Below are 16,760 nucleotides of genomic sequence, written 5' to 3'. Positions count from 1 at the left end.
CTGGTTAATATATACCTCATCTCATTACTTAGTTATTGTGTTAAGACCTTTATACTCTATACTAATAGATCCAATATATACCTTTGTATTATGCACTATAGGTGTGATCCCACCATTCACCCTCCCTCGATCTGACCTCCCCCTCCCCTCCTTCACCCCCTCTTCCCTTCTTCATCCTGAGCCATAGTTGTGATCTATTCTTTATATGAAAGTGTGAGTGATTGTAAATTGGTTTCATAATACTACTGAGTACATGGGATATTTTTTCTTCCCTTATTGAGATTCTTTACTAAGAAGGATATGTTCCGGCTCCATCCATGTAAACATAAAAGAGGTAATGTCTCCATCTTTTTTTAAGGCTGCATAATATTTCATGGTAAACATATACCACTATTTATTAATCCATTCATGGGTTGATGGACACTTGGGCTTCTTCCATGATTTGGCTATTATGAACTGAGCTACAATGAACAATCTGGTGCAAATATCTTTGTTAAATAAAGTGATTTTTGGTCTTTCGGATATACACCTAGTAGAGGAATTGCAGGAGTGCAAGCTAATACGTCCCTTTTGGACAGAAATATGGAGAATACTCAGGGATCTAGAAGTAGACCTGCCGTTTGATCCTGCATTTACCTTACTATTAAGCATGAAATGTTCAAGTGAATATGGCTACAGGTGTCTTTTCTGTCCGAGAAATGTTAGTTTTCCTAAATTGTTGGATATGTTCACTTAACTAAGCCAAGGAAAACTGAACACAATTTTAAAACTTGCTTGGCTTTACCTTTAGGACATTTTTGTTATGTAATACATTCTGACAGTTTTTAGGATAATTCCTCAGGTGTGCAGATTTTCAGTGGGATGTTAGCACATCACCATTGCCTTATCAAGGGATCCTGGATAAGGTTCTCGATTTCATTGTTACCCAGATGCAGTGACACACATTGACTGGCAGTGTCTATGCTTTATTGAATTTCAAGTAAAAATTTAGGGCTGATAAGTTTAGGCATTTCTGTCAACCTTTTCCTTTTTCTTTTTTATATCTTTTCAGCAGAACATTTAAGATAATACTAGAAAGTCCCAAACAAGTAAAAAGTGACTGTTGGCATAAACCATAGCTGCCAGGGCAACACCACGCTAAGTGTGAACCAAGTTCTTTGTATCTGGCAGATATAAAGCCAGATCTGGAGGGAAAGGCGGCTTCTTTTCTGGGTAGGGTCTGTCTTCTGCTCTTTACTTTTCAGTTCCCCTCTTGATCATCATGTAGCTGTTTGTACTTATAGGACCATTTGCAGCTGATGCTTTTGCCCAAGTCAGTATGTGATATTTACTTTCCTGGGTGTTTCTGTCTATGTGGATTTATGTCTCTTTCTCTGAAAGTCCGCTGTTATGACTTCTCTTCTATTTTTCACACTATATACTTCTGTACCTGTCTGCTCTATGCAGGCGTGATCTCAACGCTAAGACAAGGTCCTTGTTATCAGACTTTTGAAAACCTTTTTTTTTTTTTTTTTTTTAATTGTTGGGGATTCATTGAGGGTACAATAAGCCAGGTTACACTGATTGCAATTGTTAGGTAAAGTCCCTCTTGCAATCATGTCTTGCCCCCATAAAGTGCGACACACACCAACGCCCCACCCCCCTCCCTCTGTCCCTCTTTCTGCTTCCTCCCCCATAACCTTAATTGTCATTAATTGTCCTCATATCAAAATTGAGTACATAGGATTCATGCTTCTCCATTCTTGTGATGCTTTACTAAGAATAATGTCTTCCACTTCCATCCAGGTTAATATGAAGGATGTAAAGTCTCCATTTTTTTTTAATGGCTGAATAGTATTCCATGGTATACATATACCACAGCTTGTTAATCCATTCCTGGGTTGGTGGGCTTTTACGCTGTTTCCACATTTTGGCGATTGTAAATTTAGCTGCAATAAACAAGTGTCCTTATGATAAAAGGATTTTTTTCCTTCTGGGTAGATGCCCAGTAATGGGATTGCAGGATCAAATGGGAGGTCAAGCTTGAGTGCTTTGAGGTTTCTCCATACTTCCTTCCAGAAAGGTTGTACTAGTTTGCAGTCCCACCAGCAGTGTAAAAGTGTTCCCTTCTCTCCACATCCACGCCAGCATCTGCAGTTTTGAGATTTTGTGATGTGGGCCATTCTCACTGGGGTTAGATGATATCTCAGGGTTGTTTTGATTTGCATTTCTCTAATATATAGAGATGATGAACATTTTTTCATGTGTTTGTTAGCCATTCGTCTGTCATCTTTAGAGAAGGTTCTATTCATGTCTCTTGCCCATTGATATATGGGATTGTTGGCTTTTTTCATGTGGATTAATTTGAGTTCTCTATAGATCCTAGTTATCAAGCTTTTGTCGGATTGAAAATATGCAAATATCCTTTCCCATTGTGTAGGTTGCCTCTTTGCTTTGGTTATTGTCTCCTTAGCTGTACAGAAGCCGAAAACCTTCTTGAAGGGACAGAGCACACACTTCTGAGCGAAAGGAGCAGTGGAATGTTTGAAGTGTATCAGATGACTTTTGTAGGTATTAAAGGTGGGATCCAGAAGTAGGGGTGGTCAGTGTGAGCTGGGGTAGTTAGGGAGTGTTTCTGTTTCCAAGATCACTTGGGCTAGAGCTTGTTAAGAGATAGCAATTTGTCCGCATCAAGAATTGCACTTCCAGCTTCCCTTTCTTTCCCCCTGACCAATAGGAAACTGATCAGGCAATTAAAACGTAAGTAGAACTCTGCTAACATGTCATGATTAAAGGGCACTGCACATTCTTTCTTGTTTCTTTCCCTTTTCCTCCTTCATTTTGCCTGTCATGTGAAAGGGATGGGATAGAGCCTTAGCAGCAGTTTTTCCATAAGAGGAGAAGGCATTTAAAGACCCCTTAAAAATGTTTGCCTCTAACCTTTTTAGTCTCTGAATCAAAGTTGACTTGTCTGAACTTAAGTCACTATTTCCTCAGGTATTGTTTTACCTACAGCTTACAACAATTATTAACTGATTTTGAAACATATTTAATCTTTTTGGCATATTGTCAAGTGGGTGACCGTCAAGAATTGATTCATATTTCATGTGTGTTCGCTGTATTCTAACTAGATGCCCACTTCACTCCCTGCAGCAGCCTAACAGGAGCCAATCTCTGAACCAGGGGGTAAGATTGACATGGAAACCAATATCAATGAATGAAAATTTCCCCCCCTCCTCTAGTAAGATGTGTTTTTCATCTTACTTCCTAGTAAACTAAAAGATATTGGCATTCAGCTCTTCTCTTTAATTCCTCGAGAGTACAGATGATATCCTTTGTGAAAATCCCCCTCCCTTCCCCAGCTGTGGAAGCTCAGTTTGTGTTAATCACTATTTCAATTCTTTATCCACCTGCAAGTTTCCCTCGCCCTTGTATTGTTTGGTTTTTTGAAAACTAGAGACAAGCACACACTTAGGTGGGGAAGAAGAGGGAAATCTATTATAAGATAAAGGCTTATATGAAGCTGAAAAAAGTTTGTAAGTTGTGATTTGTCTTTTAGCTTCAGAGCCCCTGAAAATTGATAAGGGTCTGATTGTGGGGAATAGGCAATGTCTGAGTGAATTCTTCACTGTGGGATGACCAGGGCTAGGGCAACACCAGCCTACAGTGCGAACTCAGTGCTTTATACCTGGCAGAAATTTGGTCAGATGGAGGATGCGATTCTTTAGTTTTTATTTCTTAATTCACTGGACTCTTCTCTTAGGACATGGTCAGCATCTGCTCCCCCCCACCCCATCCCCCACCAACTCCTGTCATTTGGTCATTGGCTTTCTTGATTGGTCTACTTAACTTTTTCTCCTTTTTTTTCCTTCTTGTCTACTTTTGGGAAATTCCCTCACATTTCTTCCCCAAACCTTCTGTGAAGTTTTTTCTATTTCTGTTACCATGTTTTTGTGTTTGTAGAACTGTTTTATTAAATTAAGAGGGTGTTGCAATACCCCAGGAAATAGTCGGGACGGGATGTCGTGGTGGGAGTGGTGAAGTGAAGTCATATTCTGGGTGTGTTTGGAATCTAGAACCAGCAGGATTCATGATGTTTTGAATGTGGAAGGTGAGGCAAAGATCAGAGTTAAGGACGACTCATCAGAGCACTAGACAAGTAGAATGTCCATCATGGGAGATGGGGGAATATGAGCAGAGGGGCCCCACCTGTGATACCCGCAGGTAGGGATGCAGAGAAGGTGGTGAATTCTATAAATTCTGAGTTCGAAAGGAGGTTGAATGCTGGGGATGAGAGTGTGAGACTATCTCAAGACCACCAAGGCAGTTCATGTAGAAAGAGGTGAGAAGAGGTGCTAGGGCTGAGCCCTGGGAAGCTTCAAAAATCAGAGGCTGGAGAGAGGAGGAGTCACCAAGGGAGACTGAGGAACGGGGACCATTATGAGTAGACAGACACAAGAGGAAGAGAAAGCGGTATCCTGGAAGTTAAATTACATACATGTATCAGAGGGAAAGAATTTACCACTGTGTCAAATGCTGCCAAAGATTGAGAAATCTACTTTTGGATTTCATAAGATCTAGATGACTGGTAATTTAGACTCGGTCGTCTGAGCAGAGGCGTAGTGGGGAGGATTAGGAAGTGATGGGTGGGGATGAATGTGGGGACAGCAAGTTTCAAGGACACTTTGTAGAAGATGGAACAGTTTTATGCCATTTTACATTTTTTTTGTTTGATTTTTTTTCGATTGCTAACATTCCCTCTATAGCAGTTTTTTCACCCTTTTTTTTTTAATCTCATGGCACACTTGAACCTATAATTAAATTTCTGCAGCATACTTAAATTATGTTGATCAAAATAAAGAGAAAAAAAGAATATACTTACTGTGCTTTGAACTTCTTTCAAAAATAATTCAATTGATGATCTTTAAAAATTATTGTAGCACATCTAAGACCTTTTCGCAGAACTCCAATGGGCCACAGCACGACACTTGAAAATCACTGCTCTAGAGGTTTCCTGGAAGATTGAATCCTTATTGTCTGTTCTTGCTTAAAAAGGCAATGAGAAGCCATGAGTCCTTGGGTAGGGCTTTAGACTTGGGGAGTTCTGTAGTTTTTTCTGTGTGTTATTTGTTGGGTATTTACTAACCTCTTTATATTTTGGCCTTTCCTCTTGGAATGGTGAGATCCTTCAGAGACTTCTAATTTCTGACAGTGTTCTGGACCCCAAGTTGGGGAGGAGGGCTGGCTGGATATGATGGGCTTCAGTAATCAGCACGTACATGGTCCCTGTGTTTTCATCATAGTTCCTTGGCCTACAACTATGCTTTCAGGGCCATGTTTTAATATTGCAAGAAAACCAACCTAATGGAGTTGGGCTTCTTACCCTCACTTGGACAAGTCCCTGCTGCCAGTTCCTCCTCCATCAGGGTTAGTTCCCAGTTTTCTTGGGGTCAGCTGTCCATTTGTCATTCTATTCTATTCTATTCTTTTGAGACAGAGTCTCTCCTTGTCACCCTCAGTAGGGTGCCATGGCATCACAGCTCACAGCAACATCAAACTCTCGGGCTCAAGCAATTCTCTTGCCTCAGCCTCCCAAGTAGCTGGGACTACAAGCACCTACCACAGTGCCCGGCTACTTTTTAGAGATGAGGTCTCACTCTGGCTCAGACTGGCCTTGAACTTGTGAGCTCAGGCAGGTCTTGAACCTGTGAGCTCAGGCAAGCCACCCACCTCTGCCTCCCACAGTGCTAGAATTATAGGTGTGAGCCACCATGCCTTGACCTCATTTGTCATTTTAAAGGCTACTAAATTCTTACAGCTAGCTTCCATATTTTTTTCCATATTTTGTTGCTGTCATCTCCTTTTCTTCATTTCCGTCCTGATGATAATCCTTTTAATAATTTGTTCTTTACTATAGTTTTAATGGAATTTCAGGACAGAACAAAATTAGGTACATGTACTTATCCTGACATCTTAACCACTCATAATTCCCACCAATATATACATGTAGAAGTCCAAATCAAATGAAGCTATCAAAATGGTAGGTGATGCTATTAAGATTTAGACCACAGTACTTCTTTCCAAAAAGGCTGTATTAATTTGCAATCCTCAAAGAGCTAAAAGTAGACTTTCCATTTGATTCTGCAATCCCATACCTAGGTATTTACCCAGAAGGAAAAAAATCATTTTACCATGAGGACATTTGCACTAGGATGTTTATTGCAGCTCCATTCATAATCAGCAAGATGTAGAAACAACCATCAACTCATGAATGGATAAACAAATTCTGGTATATGTATACCGTGGAACACTATTCAGTCATAAAGAAAGATGAAGACTTCACAACTAATGTATTTACCTAGATGGATTTGGAGAACATAGTCCTGGGTAAAGTATCACAAGAATGGAAAATCAAGCATCCAGTGTAATCAGTACTAATGAGAAACTAATAAATGAACAACTCCAGTCCCATACAAGAAAAAAAAAAAAAAAACACAATTAAATTCAAGTAGGAGAGAAAGTGGGGAGAAGATTTGGTAAGCTCTCACCTAACTAGTATAATGTAGGGATAATATGTCATACATCCTGGGTGAAGGGCTCAACTACAACTTGGACTTTAACAAACACAAGCAATATAACCTAAATCATTTGTACCCACATATTAATCTGAAATTAAAAAAAAAACTTAGACCTTCAGTTATTCATTCACTTTCAGATACTCTGTTACTTTCATGATTTTTTTTCATCTGACAACTTCATTCTTTTTTTTGACAACTTCATTCTTTGTGTCTCCCATTCACACAAGCTCTACCTTGTGCTAATATTAAAATGTAATTACTTGTGAGGTATGCTGTACTATACTATACTATATACTGTGAGCTTTTCCAGGTGGGGGAGTATATATATCTCCAGACCCCCCCAAATGTTTTATAAGGACACTTGCAAAACAGATACCGTCTGATAAATAGCGATTGCTTCCCCCCAAAAGGTAAAAGTTTCTTTCTCACCAAAATAATACAGTGAAATAGAAATTAACTGCTTTTAAAGTCTGAATGACAGGCTACCTGCAATTCCTTAAAGAGTGCTCTTAGAACACTGGGGTTCCCAGTAGCTAGGGTAAGTTGACAAACCTGGGACCATTTGATGAGAGGATGCTTCTGATCTCTGTTACTTGGGATGAGTTTTTGCACACATAGAGATCTTTTCTTCTCAGCAATTTGCAAAGCTAATTTCATTTTAGCTTTGCCTGTGGCTTCTGAATCCCAAAGGGGTAAAAGATCATTTCTCTAAGCCCTTATTTTCTTTCTTCCTCTGTCAGTGAGAAGAGGACATGAACTGTAAATATGGGGTGACTTGTACTCATTTGGTGTATAGGCTTCTGCTGACTCTGCCCCTCTTTTCAGATACCTTAACCCCAATCAGTGTTGATGGTTTCCCTGTGGGCATTTGTTTAGTCTCTCATGTTACTATCAGGACAACTGACACTGTCTTTTTTCTTTTTGCTGAGAAAATTTCCAGCCTAGTTTGTGTAAAACCTCTCAGGCAAGATACTGACAGGAGAAATGGTAATAAAACATTTGCTGTACGGGAATGAGAAGGGGTCCATAATAAAAACTCACAAGGAACATTTGGAGCGTTTGCATTGTGTGAGGCACTGCATTTTATTTTTATTATGTAATCTCCTGCCAGAATCCCTAGAGAGGTAGGTGCTCACATTAATAGGTCCATTTTGCAGATGAAGAAATTAAAGTGCTTATTCAAGCAAGGAATCGTGGAGCCAGCTGACTGCAGGGTTCACTGTGACCCATTGCTTTTTAGTGCCGTCAGATGAAAATGTGGTGCCTGTGGCTCAGTGAGAAGGGCGCCGGCCCCATATGCCGAGGGTGGCGGGTTCAAACCCAGCCCTGGCCAAACTGCAACAAAAAATAGCTGGGCATTGTGGCAGCGCCTGTAGTCCCAGCTGCTTGGGAGGCTGAGGCAGGAGAATCGCGTAAGCCCAAGAGTTAGAGGTTTCTGTGAGTCGTGTGACGTCATGGCACTCTACCCGAGGGCGGTACAGTGATACTCTGTCTCTACAAAAAAAAAGAAAATGTGTCATAACACATTTATGATTATCTTTATATTTTTGTTTCTGAGCTATGAATTCCGCTAAAACGAAGTTATTTACGTGAAGATGAGCAGAGTAATCTTCAAGAATCATCAGTTTGTCTAGGAAAATTGAAGTTAGAGTTGACTTTCAGGAATTACTCATCTCAGCCTATTTCAGCCTTTCAGTGTTCAAGGAAGATGTTCTCAACTGTAGAGGGAAGAGTCTGTCCATGTTATCTCCTATGTCTCTGTACGTCTGAATAGTGCACCTCATATAACCTGTATCTGTAAAAATTAGGAAGCTGGACTGATTTAATAGGCTGTGCCCCTACTGGAAGCCAGTTTTCCAGAATAGCACATTTCTTCTTTCTACCTAAGCATGATGTTTCCCTGTGTCCTCTGTCAACTTAGAGCTTACTAGGAAAGTAAAAACATTCATATTAATCAAATGAATATAAGGTAGACAGCAACAGAGAACCACAAGTTGGGACTTGAATAAGTAAGGAATTATTTAGGGAACAAACAGACATTTATTAACATGGTATGGTGGGCAGGCTCTCAGATGGCCTTAAAGAGCCTCGCCCCTAGTATTATTCATGGTCTCACGTAACCCCCTCCGCCTTGTATGGGTCTGGACTTCACGGTTCACGTGAATAGAATATAACAGAAGGGATGACACTTCCAAGATTAGGTTATAAAGAAAGGGAGATTTGGCTGAATGTGGTGCCTCACACCTGTAATTCTACCACTCTGGGAGCCAAGACAGGTGGATTGATTGAGTTCAGTAGTTCAAGACCAGCCTGAGCAAGAGTGAGACCCCCATCTCTACTAAAAATAGAAAAAACTAGCTGGGCATTGTGGCACCTGTGATCCCAGCTACTTGAGAGGCTGAGGCAAGAGAATTGCTTAAGCTCAAGAGTTTGAGGTTGCTGTGAGCCGTGATGATGCCGTGGCACTCTGCTCATGGCACAGAGTAAGACTCTGTCTCTAAAAAAAAAAAGGTTAGAATAAGAAGGATGTCCCTCATTTCTGGTGCTGAAGAGGCAGCCATGGAGGAAAACACATTAATTGCAAAGTGTCCAGAGATGGACATCTGCTTGTGTACAATGTCATGTGTCAAATGTGAGAGCATTTCTTATATTGGGTCTATGATTTTTAGTTGCTTTGAATTGATTTTCATGTCTATTTTTAAGTAATGTATTTTTTTAATTTTTAATTATTATGGATATATAACAGTTGTCTGTGGGGCCCATGTGATGTTTTGTTACAAGCATACAACTTGAATTAATCCAATCAGGGTAATTGGGGTATCCATCACCTGGGGAATTTAATGTTTCTTTGTGTTAGGAATATTCCAATTCCATGCATTTAGTTATTTTGATGTATACCCTCATTTATTATTGATTATAATCAGTTGTGCTATTAAATCTTGTTTATTCTATCTAACTCCTTATATTTTTGGACCCATTAACCATCCCCACTTTTTCTCCCCTCCCTATTACCCTTCCCAGCCTCTGGTAACCATCATTCTACTCTCTGTCTCCATGAGATTAATTGTTTTCAATATTTGGCTCCCACTTACAAATAAGAACATGCAAAGTTTGTCTTTCTGGGCTTGGTTTATCTCACTTAACACACCTTCTCTTGTCTTCTCCTTGTGGTTTCAAATGGTGAGATGTCATTTTTGTGGCTACAATGATATTCCACAGTGTCTGTGTACCACAGTTTCCTTCTCCATTCATCTGCTGGTGGACACTTAGGTAGATTCCGGATCTTGGCTATTATGAGTACTGCTACAGTAAAGGCGAGTGTGTGTATGTCTTTTGATCTAACAACACTCCTCCTTTGGAGCAGTGGGGTTGCTGGGTTACACGGTAGTTTGATTTTCAGTTGTTTTGAGGAGCCTCCATACTTTGCTCCACAGTGATTGTGTATAATTTAATTTATAGCCCACCAACACTGTAGTAGGGTTTCCCTTTCTCTACATCCTCAGCAGCATTCATTATTGCCTATCTTTTGGAGAAAAATCATTTTAACTGCAGAAGATGATACCTCATTGCATTTTTGTCTTGTACTTCTCTGATGACCAATGATGTCGAGCATTTTTTCATATGCTCTTATTGGCCATTGGTGTGCTTTTCGAGAAATGTTTATTCGAGAAATGTTTATTCTGTTTCTTTGTCCCCCCCCCACTTTTTTTTGAAACAGAGTCTCACTCGGTCACCCTGGGTAGAGTGCCGTGCCATCATCCACATCTCACAGCAACCTCAAACTCTTAGGTTTGAGCAATCCCCTTGGCTCAGCCGTCTGAGTAACTGGGACTACAAGCATCCACCAACACACCTGGCTAGTTTTTCTATTTTTAGTAGAGATAGGGGCTCACTCTTGCTCAGGCTAGCCTCGAACTTCTGAGCTCAGGCAGTCCACCTGGCTCGGGCTCCCAGAGTGCTAGGATTATAGGTGTGAGTCACCATGCCCACCTTTGCCCATTTTTTAATCAGATTATTTTGCTGTTGAGTTGTTGGAGCCCCTTATATGTTTTAGTTATTCCTCCCTTATCAGGTGGGTAGTTTGCAAATATTTTCTCCCATTCTGTGGGTTGTCTCTTGCCTTTCTTAATTGTTTGTTATGCAGAAGCTTTTTAGCTTGATGTGATCTCATTTCTCCAATTTTACTTTGGTTGCTGGTGCTTTGTGGGTATTACTGAAGAATTCCTTGCCCAGACCAAGTTCCCAGTGCATTTCTCTAGAGTTTTCTTTGAGCAGTTTCCTGGTTTAATGTCCTATATGTAAGTCTTTATTTTTATTTGATTTTTACATATGGTGGGAGACAAGGGTCTAGTTTAATTCTTCTGTATATGGATATCCAGTTTTTCCAGCACCATTTATTGAGCAGACTGTCATTCTCCCACTGTATGTTCTTGGTAACTCTGTTGAAGGTAAATTCACTGTAGATGTGGGGATTTATTTCTAGGTTCTGTATTCTGTTCCATTGGTCATAGGTGTCTGTTTTTATGCCAAAGCCAAACTGTTTTCTGTTACTATGGCTTTGTAGTATAATTTGAGGTCCAGTAGTGAGGTTCCTCCTGGTTTGTTCTTTTTATGCAAGGACTTTTGAGCTTTGACTATTCTGCATCTTTTGATGTTCCACATAAATTGTAAGGTTAATTTTTCTATTTCAGTGAAGAATGTTGTTGGTATTTTGGGGATTGCATTGACCCTGTTGATTGCTTTGGGTAGTTTAGACATTTTAACAATGTTGATGACTCTAATCCATGAGCAGGAATCTCTTTCATTTTTTGTGTCCTCTTCAACTTCATTCATTGATGGTTTATAGTTTTCATACAGAGACATGTAATGCAATATCTTGAAATCAAAAGGCAACAGATTTTGTTTTTATTTAGACATTTTATTTTGAGACATTTTTAGTATCTTAGGTTAAGTTGAGTGATAGGGTTCCAAACGAGTGCATTTCATTCTTCACGAAGCATGGTTTAATAAAAACAACATTGAATTTCAGCATGCTCATTCCTGCAGAGCTCATGGGACGTGCTGTTATGGTCTTAACTTTTGTTTATTGAAGGCATGTGTTTAACCTGAACCTTTACTCTAGCACAACCTCAGCTCTGATTCTAGTTTATAACCTATATGTTTACAGATAATACATTTTTTTAAATTAATTACACACATTTCAAGACTTCTTGAATTATCTCTTTCTTATATAATTGCTTATTTTCTCCACATGATGAACATATGCTACAGACAAAAGTTATTATCCCACTTGATAAAGTCTCAGAGAAGCTTAGTGTCTTGATCGTAGACACACAACTATTTGATGGGAAAGCCTGATCTTCTTTTTCTTCTAAATCTAGTCATCAGCATTTTATAGAATTGTAGATGTGAATATAAAATGGCTGTCCATTTTGGACTGGAGTTTATTATAAGCACAGGGCCATTCATAGGTTGTTTAAAGGGAGTGGTAAACATCTCCATTTGTTTGAATCCTGGACAGCTAGGGTACTTGACAAATGAGTGAGTGGTCTTTTAGTGTGCTAAAGGGGCCAGAGTTCCCTCTCAACACCTCCTTTATTCTTGCACCATCCCATATAAAAACATAGCAGATACTTCTTGGTTAAATTCAAGACACTTTTACTTGTTATTATTGCCTTTGGGCCCCACGAAAACTCAAAACCAAACCTTTACCAATATTTCCCATTACTTCCTGCCTCCCCCCGTAACAGAACTGAAACTTATTAAGTGACTTACTTGAAGTCAATGCAGCAGCAAATGAAAATTTAAATTTAAAATCAGTTTACTTTGATACTGTGTTCTACATCTATTGAGAGGATCATATGGTCTTTGTTTTCACCTCTGTTTATGAGGTGAATTGCATTTATTGATTTGCTCATACTAAATAAGTCTTGCATCCCTGCAATAAAGCCTTTGCTTTATTCTCTTTGCTAAGATTTTATTGAGAATTTTTGCATCAATATTTATTAGCGAGACTGTAGTTCTACTTTTTAGTTGGCTGCTTTCTTGGTTTTGGTATCAGGGTGATGTTTGCTTCATAGAACATGTTGGGAAAGGTTCCTCCTTCTCAATGTTTTGGAATAGGTTCTGCAATATAGGTACAAGCTCATCTTTGAAGGTTTGATAGAATTCTGGTGTGAAGCCGTTTGGTCCTGATTCTGTGTTCTGCGTTCTTTCCACATCAATAAGATGCATGCCATAAAAATAATATTACCTTTAAAGCAACTATAACCATGATATAATTTTAATTAATTTGTAGGTGATTTCCTCCCAAAGAAGGCTAAATTTTGGACCTGAAACAGGGAGATTTCTGAAGAATGTTATTCTAGAAATTTTGACACCATTCAACATATTAAAAACTCCTTAGCATATGATCATAACTAGAAATCGGAGCGGTGTAGTCTCATGACCAGTTGTCTGCAGACTTTCAGGACGGGGCAATTTAGTACCTTCCCACCCAAGTAGCTCCAGTCGCAAATTATTATTAATCGAGTAACTGTTAATCCTTCCAATAAACCAGCATAGTCTATGATATACAAGAAATGTTTTACATTCATTAAATTCATGAGGGAATGCATTATTTTCTTGATTTTAGAACTTTATTAATTGAAAACATACCACCTACCTAATCATGGATGATACTACTAAAAAATCAGTAATATATGAATTTTAATCTATGTCCTGATGTCTGAAATATTAATATGTATCCTTTATTTTTTAAATTGAGGACTTGTAGTACCTTGATAACCTGAAACTTTCTCAGATCGCATATCTTATCTTTATTTCTTGTCTAAGACTCCTACTACCAAATCCATTCCTTTGTAAGCATCTAATCTCATTTCTTTTCAGGAACATAAGCAATGTTGTTATTGCTCAAAACTGCTAATTCTCATTTGAATCGTGTTCACATTTCTCACACTATCTAAAGGAAAATGGTGTGGAGAAATAGTAATAGTGTTGCTTGCTTTCTGGTGAGATTTTCTATAGATGATTTAAAATGAGGTTTCATGGGTCAGGGCCTTTTAAGACCTTAGTTAGGAGCATATGGCATTTGTATCCTTAGGTACAGGATGTTACACGAAATAAAAAGATGAGAAACCTCAGGCCAGTCGCAAGTAGAGTTTTCTGTGGGAAATCTTTCAGGAATAAAATAATGGATAGCTTAATCCCAGCACTTTGGAAGTTTAAGGCAAGAGGATTACTTGAGGCCGGGAGTTAAGACCAGCCTGGGTCACGTCGTGAGACGCCCATCTCTGCAAAAATTAAAAAGAAATAAAATTAGCCACGCATAGTAGTGTGCACTTGTAGTTCCAGCTAATTGGCAGGCTGGCAAGGAGGATCACTTGACCCTGGGAGTTCACATTTATAGTGAGCTATAGTTATTCCACTGAACTCCAGCCGAGGTGATAGTGAAAACCTGGCTTAAAAAAAATCAAAAAAAGAAAAAGAAGGTAAAGTCAAAGAACAATTGTATGCCCCAGTATAAATGATTTTATTGTGCTTTTTGCCTTGTCCTGAGGATGAAATCTTACACTAAGTCGACTACTAGCATTTCCTTTAGTTTTTCCATCAGTGTCACCGTATCACCAAGGAAATGCAGACAATTATTGGATTGTTTGCTAGTTTATAAATTCCAAAGCCAGAAACCACTGGGTTTTCTTTTAAGGATTAGACTGTGCAAATCTAAGGGGGAGGGAGGCAATTCTGTATATGAATTTTTTGTCTTCATTTGGGTTTTATGTATTTTGTTACATAGTATATTACTGAAAATTATGAGTTAATTCCTTTTAATGAATATTTGAAATATAGTCAAAAGTAGCTGGACTATGTTTTTACTTCTCTCTCTGTTTGCTGTATATGGTCTAAGGAGTAAGAAGATTAGTCTAAGAAATTTAAACTCCTAGATTGCATTTAATAATTAATTTTTTGGAAATTGAGCTAACGGATTATTATTAGGGTAGAAGTATCATATTCTACTTGGTACGATTTTTGTTGGTGAATCTGGGCTGTGTTCCCAGCTCCAAATAGAAATGCTGATTACTTTGGTTAGATTTCTCCTCCATCCTCTGCTTTTATTTCCCATTTGTCTTTTTTAATTCTTCCCTGAGCTTTTGCTAGAGTCAACTAGAAAAGGTCTCATGTACTTTTAGCTTTGAGGTAGAGACATTGTAAAATGCCTGAGTTATCAAAATAAATATATACAATTTGTGTTTATCCACTTTGTGATATTTTCCTAGAAATCTTTGACTCTATGAGAGCTTCTCTGGCTACTTGACACAAATCTAATCAGGGAAAATTCACCTTGTGTCTAGCTAGCATAACACAGAATGGTTTTGATTCATCCATGGCACACCTACTTCAAAATTCAATGTAACATTTCCCAGGCAAACAAATGCATCAAGAACATATTCCTGAAGTTCGATGATATGTTCTGCTGCTTCTTTGTATAACCATGGGTCGTTTCTGTTTCAAGGATATTTTCCGGTTCATGTGCTCATGTCAATACCAATATCAATGAATTATCCTTTGATTATAACACTTTGAGAAATTACAACAGAAAATACATATATCATTTCTGTACTAGGTCTATCAGTTTAATGATTAGGTTTAACTTTTTTCAAATGTTTCAAATAAATTGGCAGATATGAGCATTGATTGGTATAAAAGTAGGATATGGCAATGACAGAAGCTATTTGCTTATTTGTCTGCTATTAGGTCAGTTTGTCAAACTCACTTGGGCTGTGAAAGACAGACCCACGGTTTCTGTGTGGGCCATATTTGTGGGATTTAGTATTTGTGGTGCAAGTTAAAGCTTTAACACTTGACATCTGGCCCATTGAAATTCCTGGCACAACCGTTGTAGTGGGGCAGGTGGAAACTTGGAAGTTGAATCCTCTACCCACTCTACCTGCTGGGTCATGAACACTATTGCCTGAGATAACTAAACATCTTTTTATGACTGGCTTATAGAAATTTATATTCTTTCTTTTGTCTTTTTTTTTTTCTCACAGCTGTTGTAAACTTGGACAATTCAGTGGTTGACCTGGAGACCCTTCAAGCTCTCTATGAGAATGTGAGTAGTAGAAGGAATTTTATGTGTGAGTATATAATATAAACACAGTACACATCTGTGTACACATGTAGGCCTGTTGCTTTAATATCCTCTAAGAAAATCTGATCTAGGTGCAGTGAATTTAAGTAGGTGTTTGTTACCATACTTTTTAGAAACGTATGAAACGACTGTGTGCTCTGATGGTTTTAAGGATCGTGATTCAAATCATGTTGTATGTGAGGTCACTCATGTTTTCTTTTTTGAAATAATAGTCAATATTTTTGTGGGGGCTAATTTGAGCCAAGCATGCACTCTCTATGCAACACACACACACACACACACACACACACGTGCACACCAATCTTTTTTTCTTTTTAATTTCATATTGATATGAGGGTACAGATGTTTAGGTTACATAGTTTTTACTTCTAAGGTAAAGTTCAAGTTGTAGTTGAGCCCTTCACCCAGGAGGTGTGCTGAACACCCTCACATTGTGCAATTAGGTGAGATCCCGCCCACCAGGGGGCGTGCTGAACTCCCTCACATTGTGCACATTAGGTAAGATCCTGCCCACCAGGAGGCGTGCTGACCACCCTCACGCTGTGCACACTAGGTGAGATCCCGCCCACCAGGGGGCGTGCTGAACACCCTCACACTGTGCACACTCAGTGAGATCCCGCCCACCAGGGGGCGTGCTGAACACCCTCACACTGTGCACACTAGGTGAGATCCCGCCCACCAAGGGGCGTGCTGAACACCTCACACTGTGCACACTAGGTGAGATCCCGCCCACCAGGGGGCGTGCTGACACCCTCACACTGTGCACACTAGGTGAGATCCCGCCCACCAGGGGGCGTGCTGAACACCCTCACACTGTGCACACTAGGTGAGATCCCGCCCACCAGGGGGCGTGCTGAACACCCTCACACTGTGCACACTAGGTGAGATCCCGCCCACCAAGGGGCGTGCTGAACACCCTCACACTGTGCACACTAGGTGAGATCCCGCCCACCAGGGGGCGTGCTGAACACCCTCACACTGTGCACACTAGGTGAGATCCCGCCAATCACCTTCCCCCCCTCCCCTTTCCTCTCTCCTTCCGTTTCTCTCCC

The 16,760-nt window shown here is 39.5% G+C and overlaps 1 protein-coding gene across 1 annotated transcript in view; it reads left to right on the top strand.

Moving 5' to 3' along the window:
- Positions 1 to 16,760, top strand: part of FMN2 (formin 2) — a 378,063-nt gene that overhangs the window by 194,829 nt on the left and 166,474 nt on the right. Inside the window, exon 8 of the mRNA XM_053607776.1 lies at positions 15,608 to 15,669. Coding sequence (XP_053463751.1) covers positions 15,608 to 15,669 — 62 coding nt within the window. The remainder of the gene's footprint in view (positions 1 to 15,607; positions 15,670 to 16,760) is intronic.

The sequence above is a fragment of the Nycticebus coucang genome, chromosome 10 (assembly GCF_027406575.1).
Source record: "Nycticebus coucang isolate mNycCou1 chromosome 10, mNycCou1.pri, whole genome shotgun sequence".
In the NCBI taxonomy this organism is placed as follows: Eukaryota; Metazoa; Chordata; class Mammalia; order Primates; family Lorisidae; genus Nycticebus; species Nycticebus coucang.
Note: the sequence above shows the minus strand (reverse complement) of the source record. Positions and strands in the feature narration are given on the sequence as shown.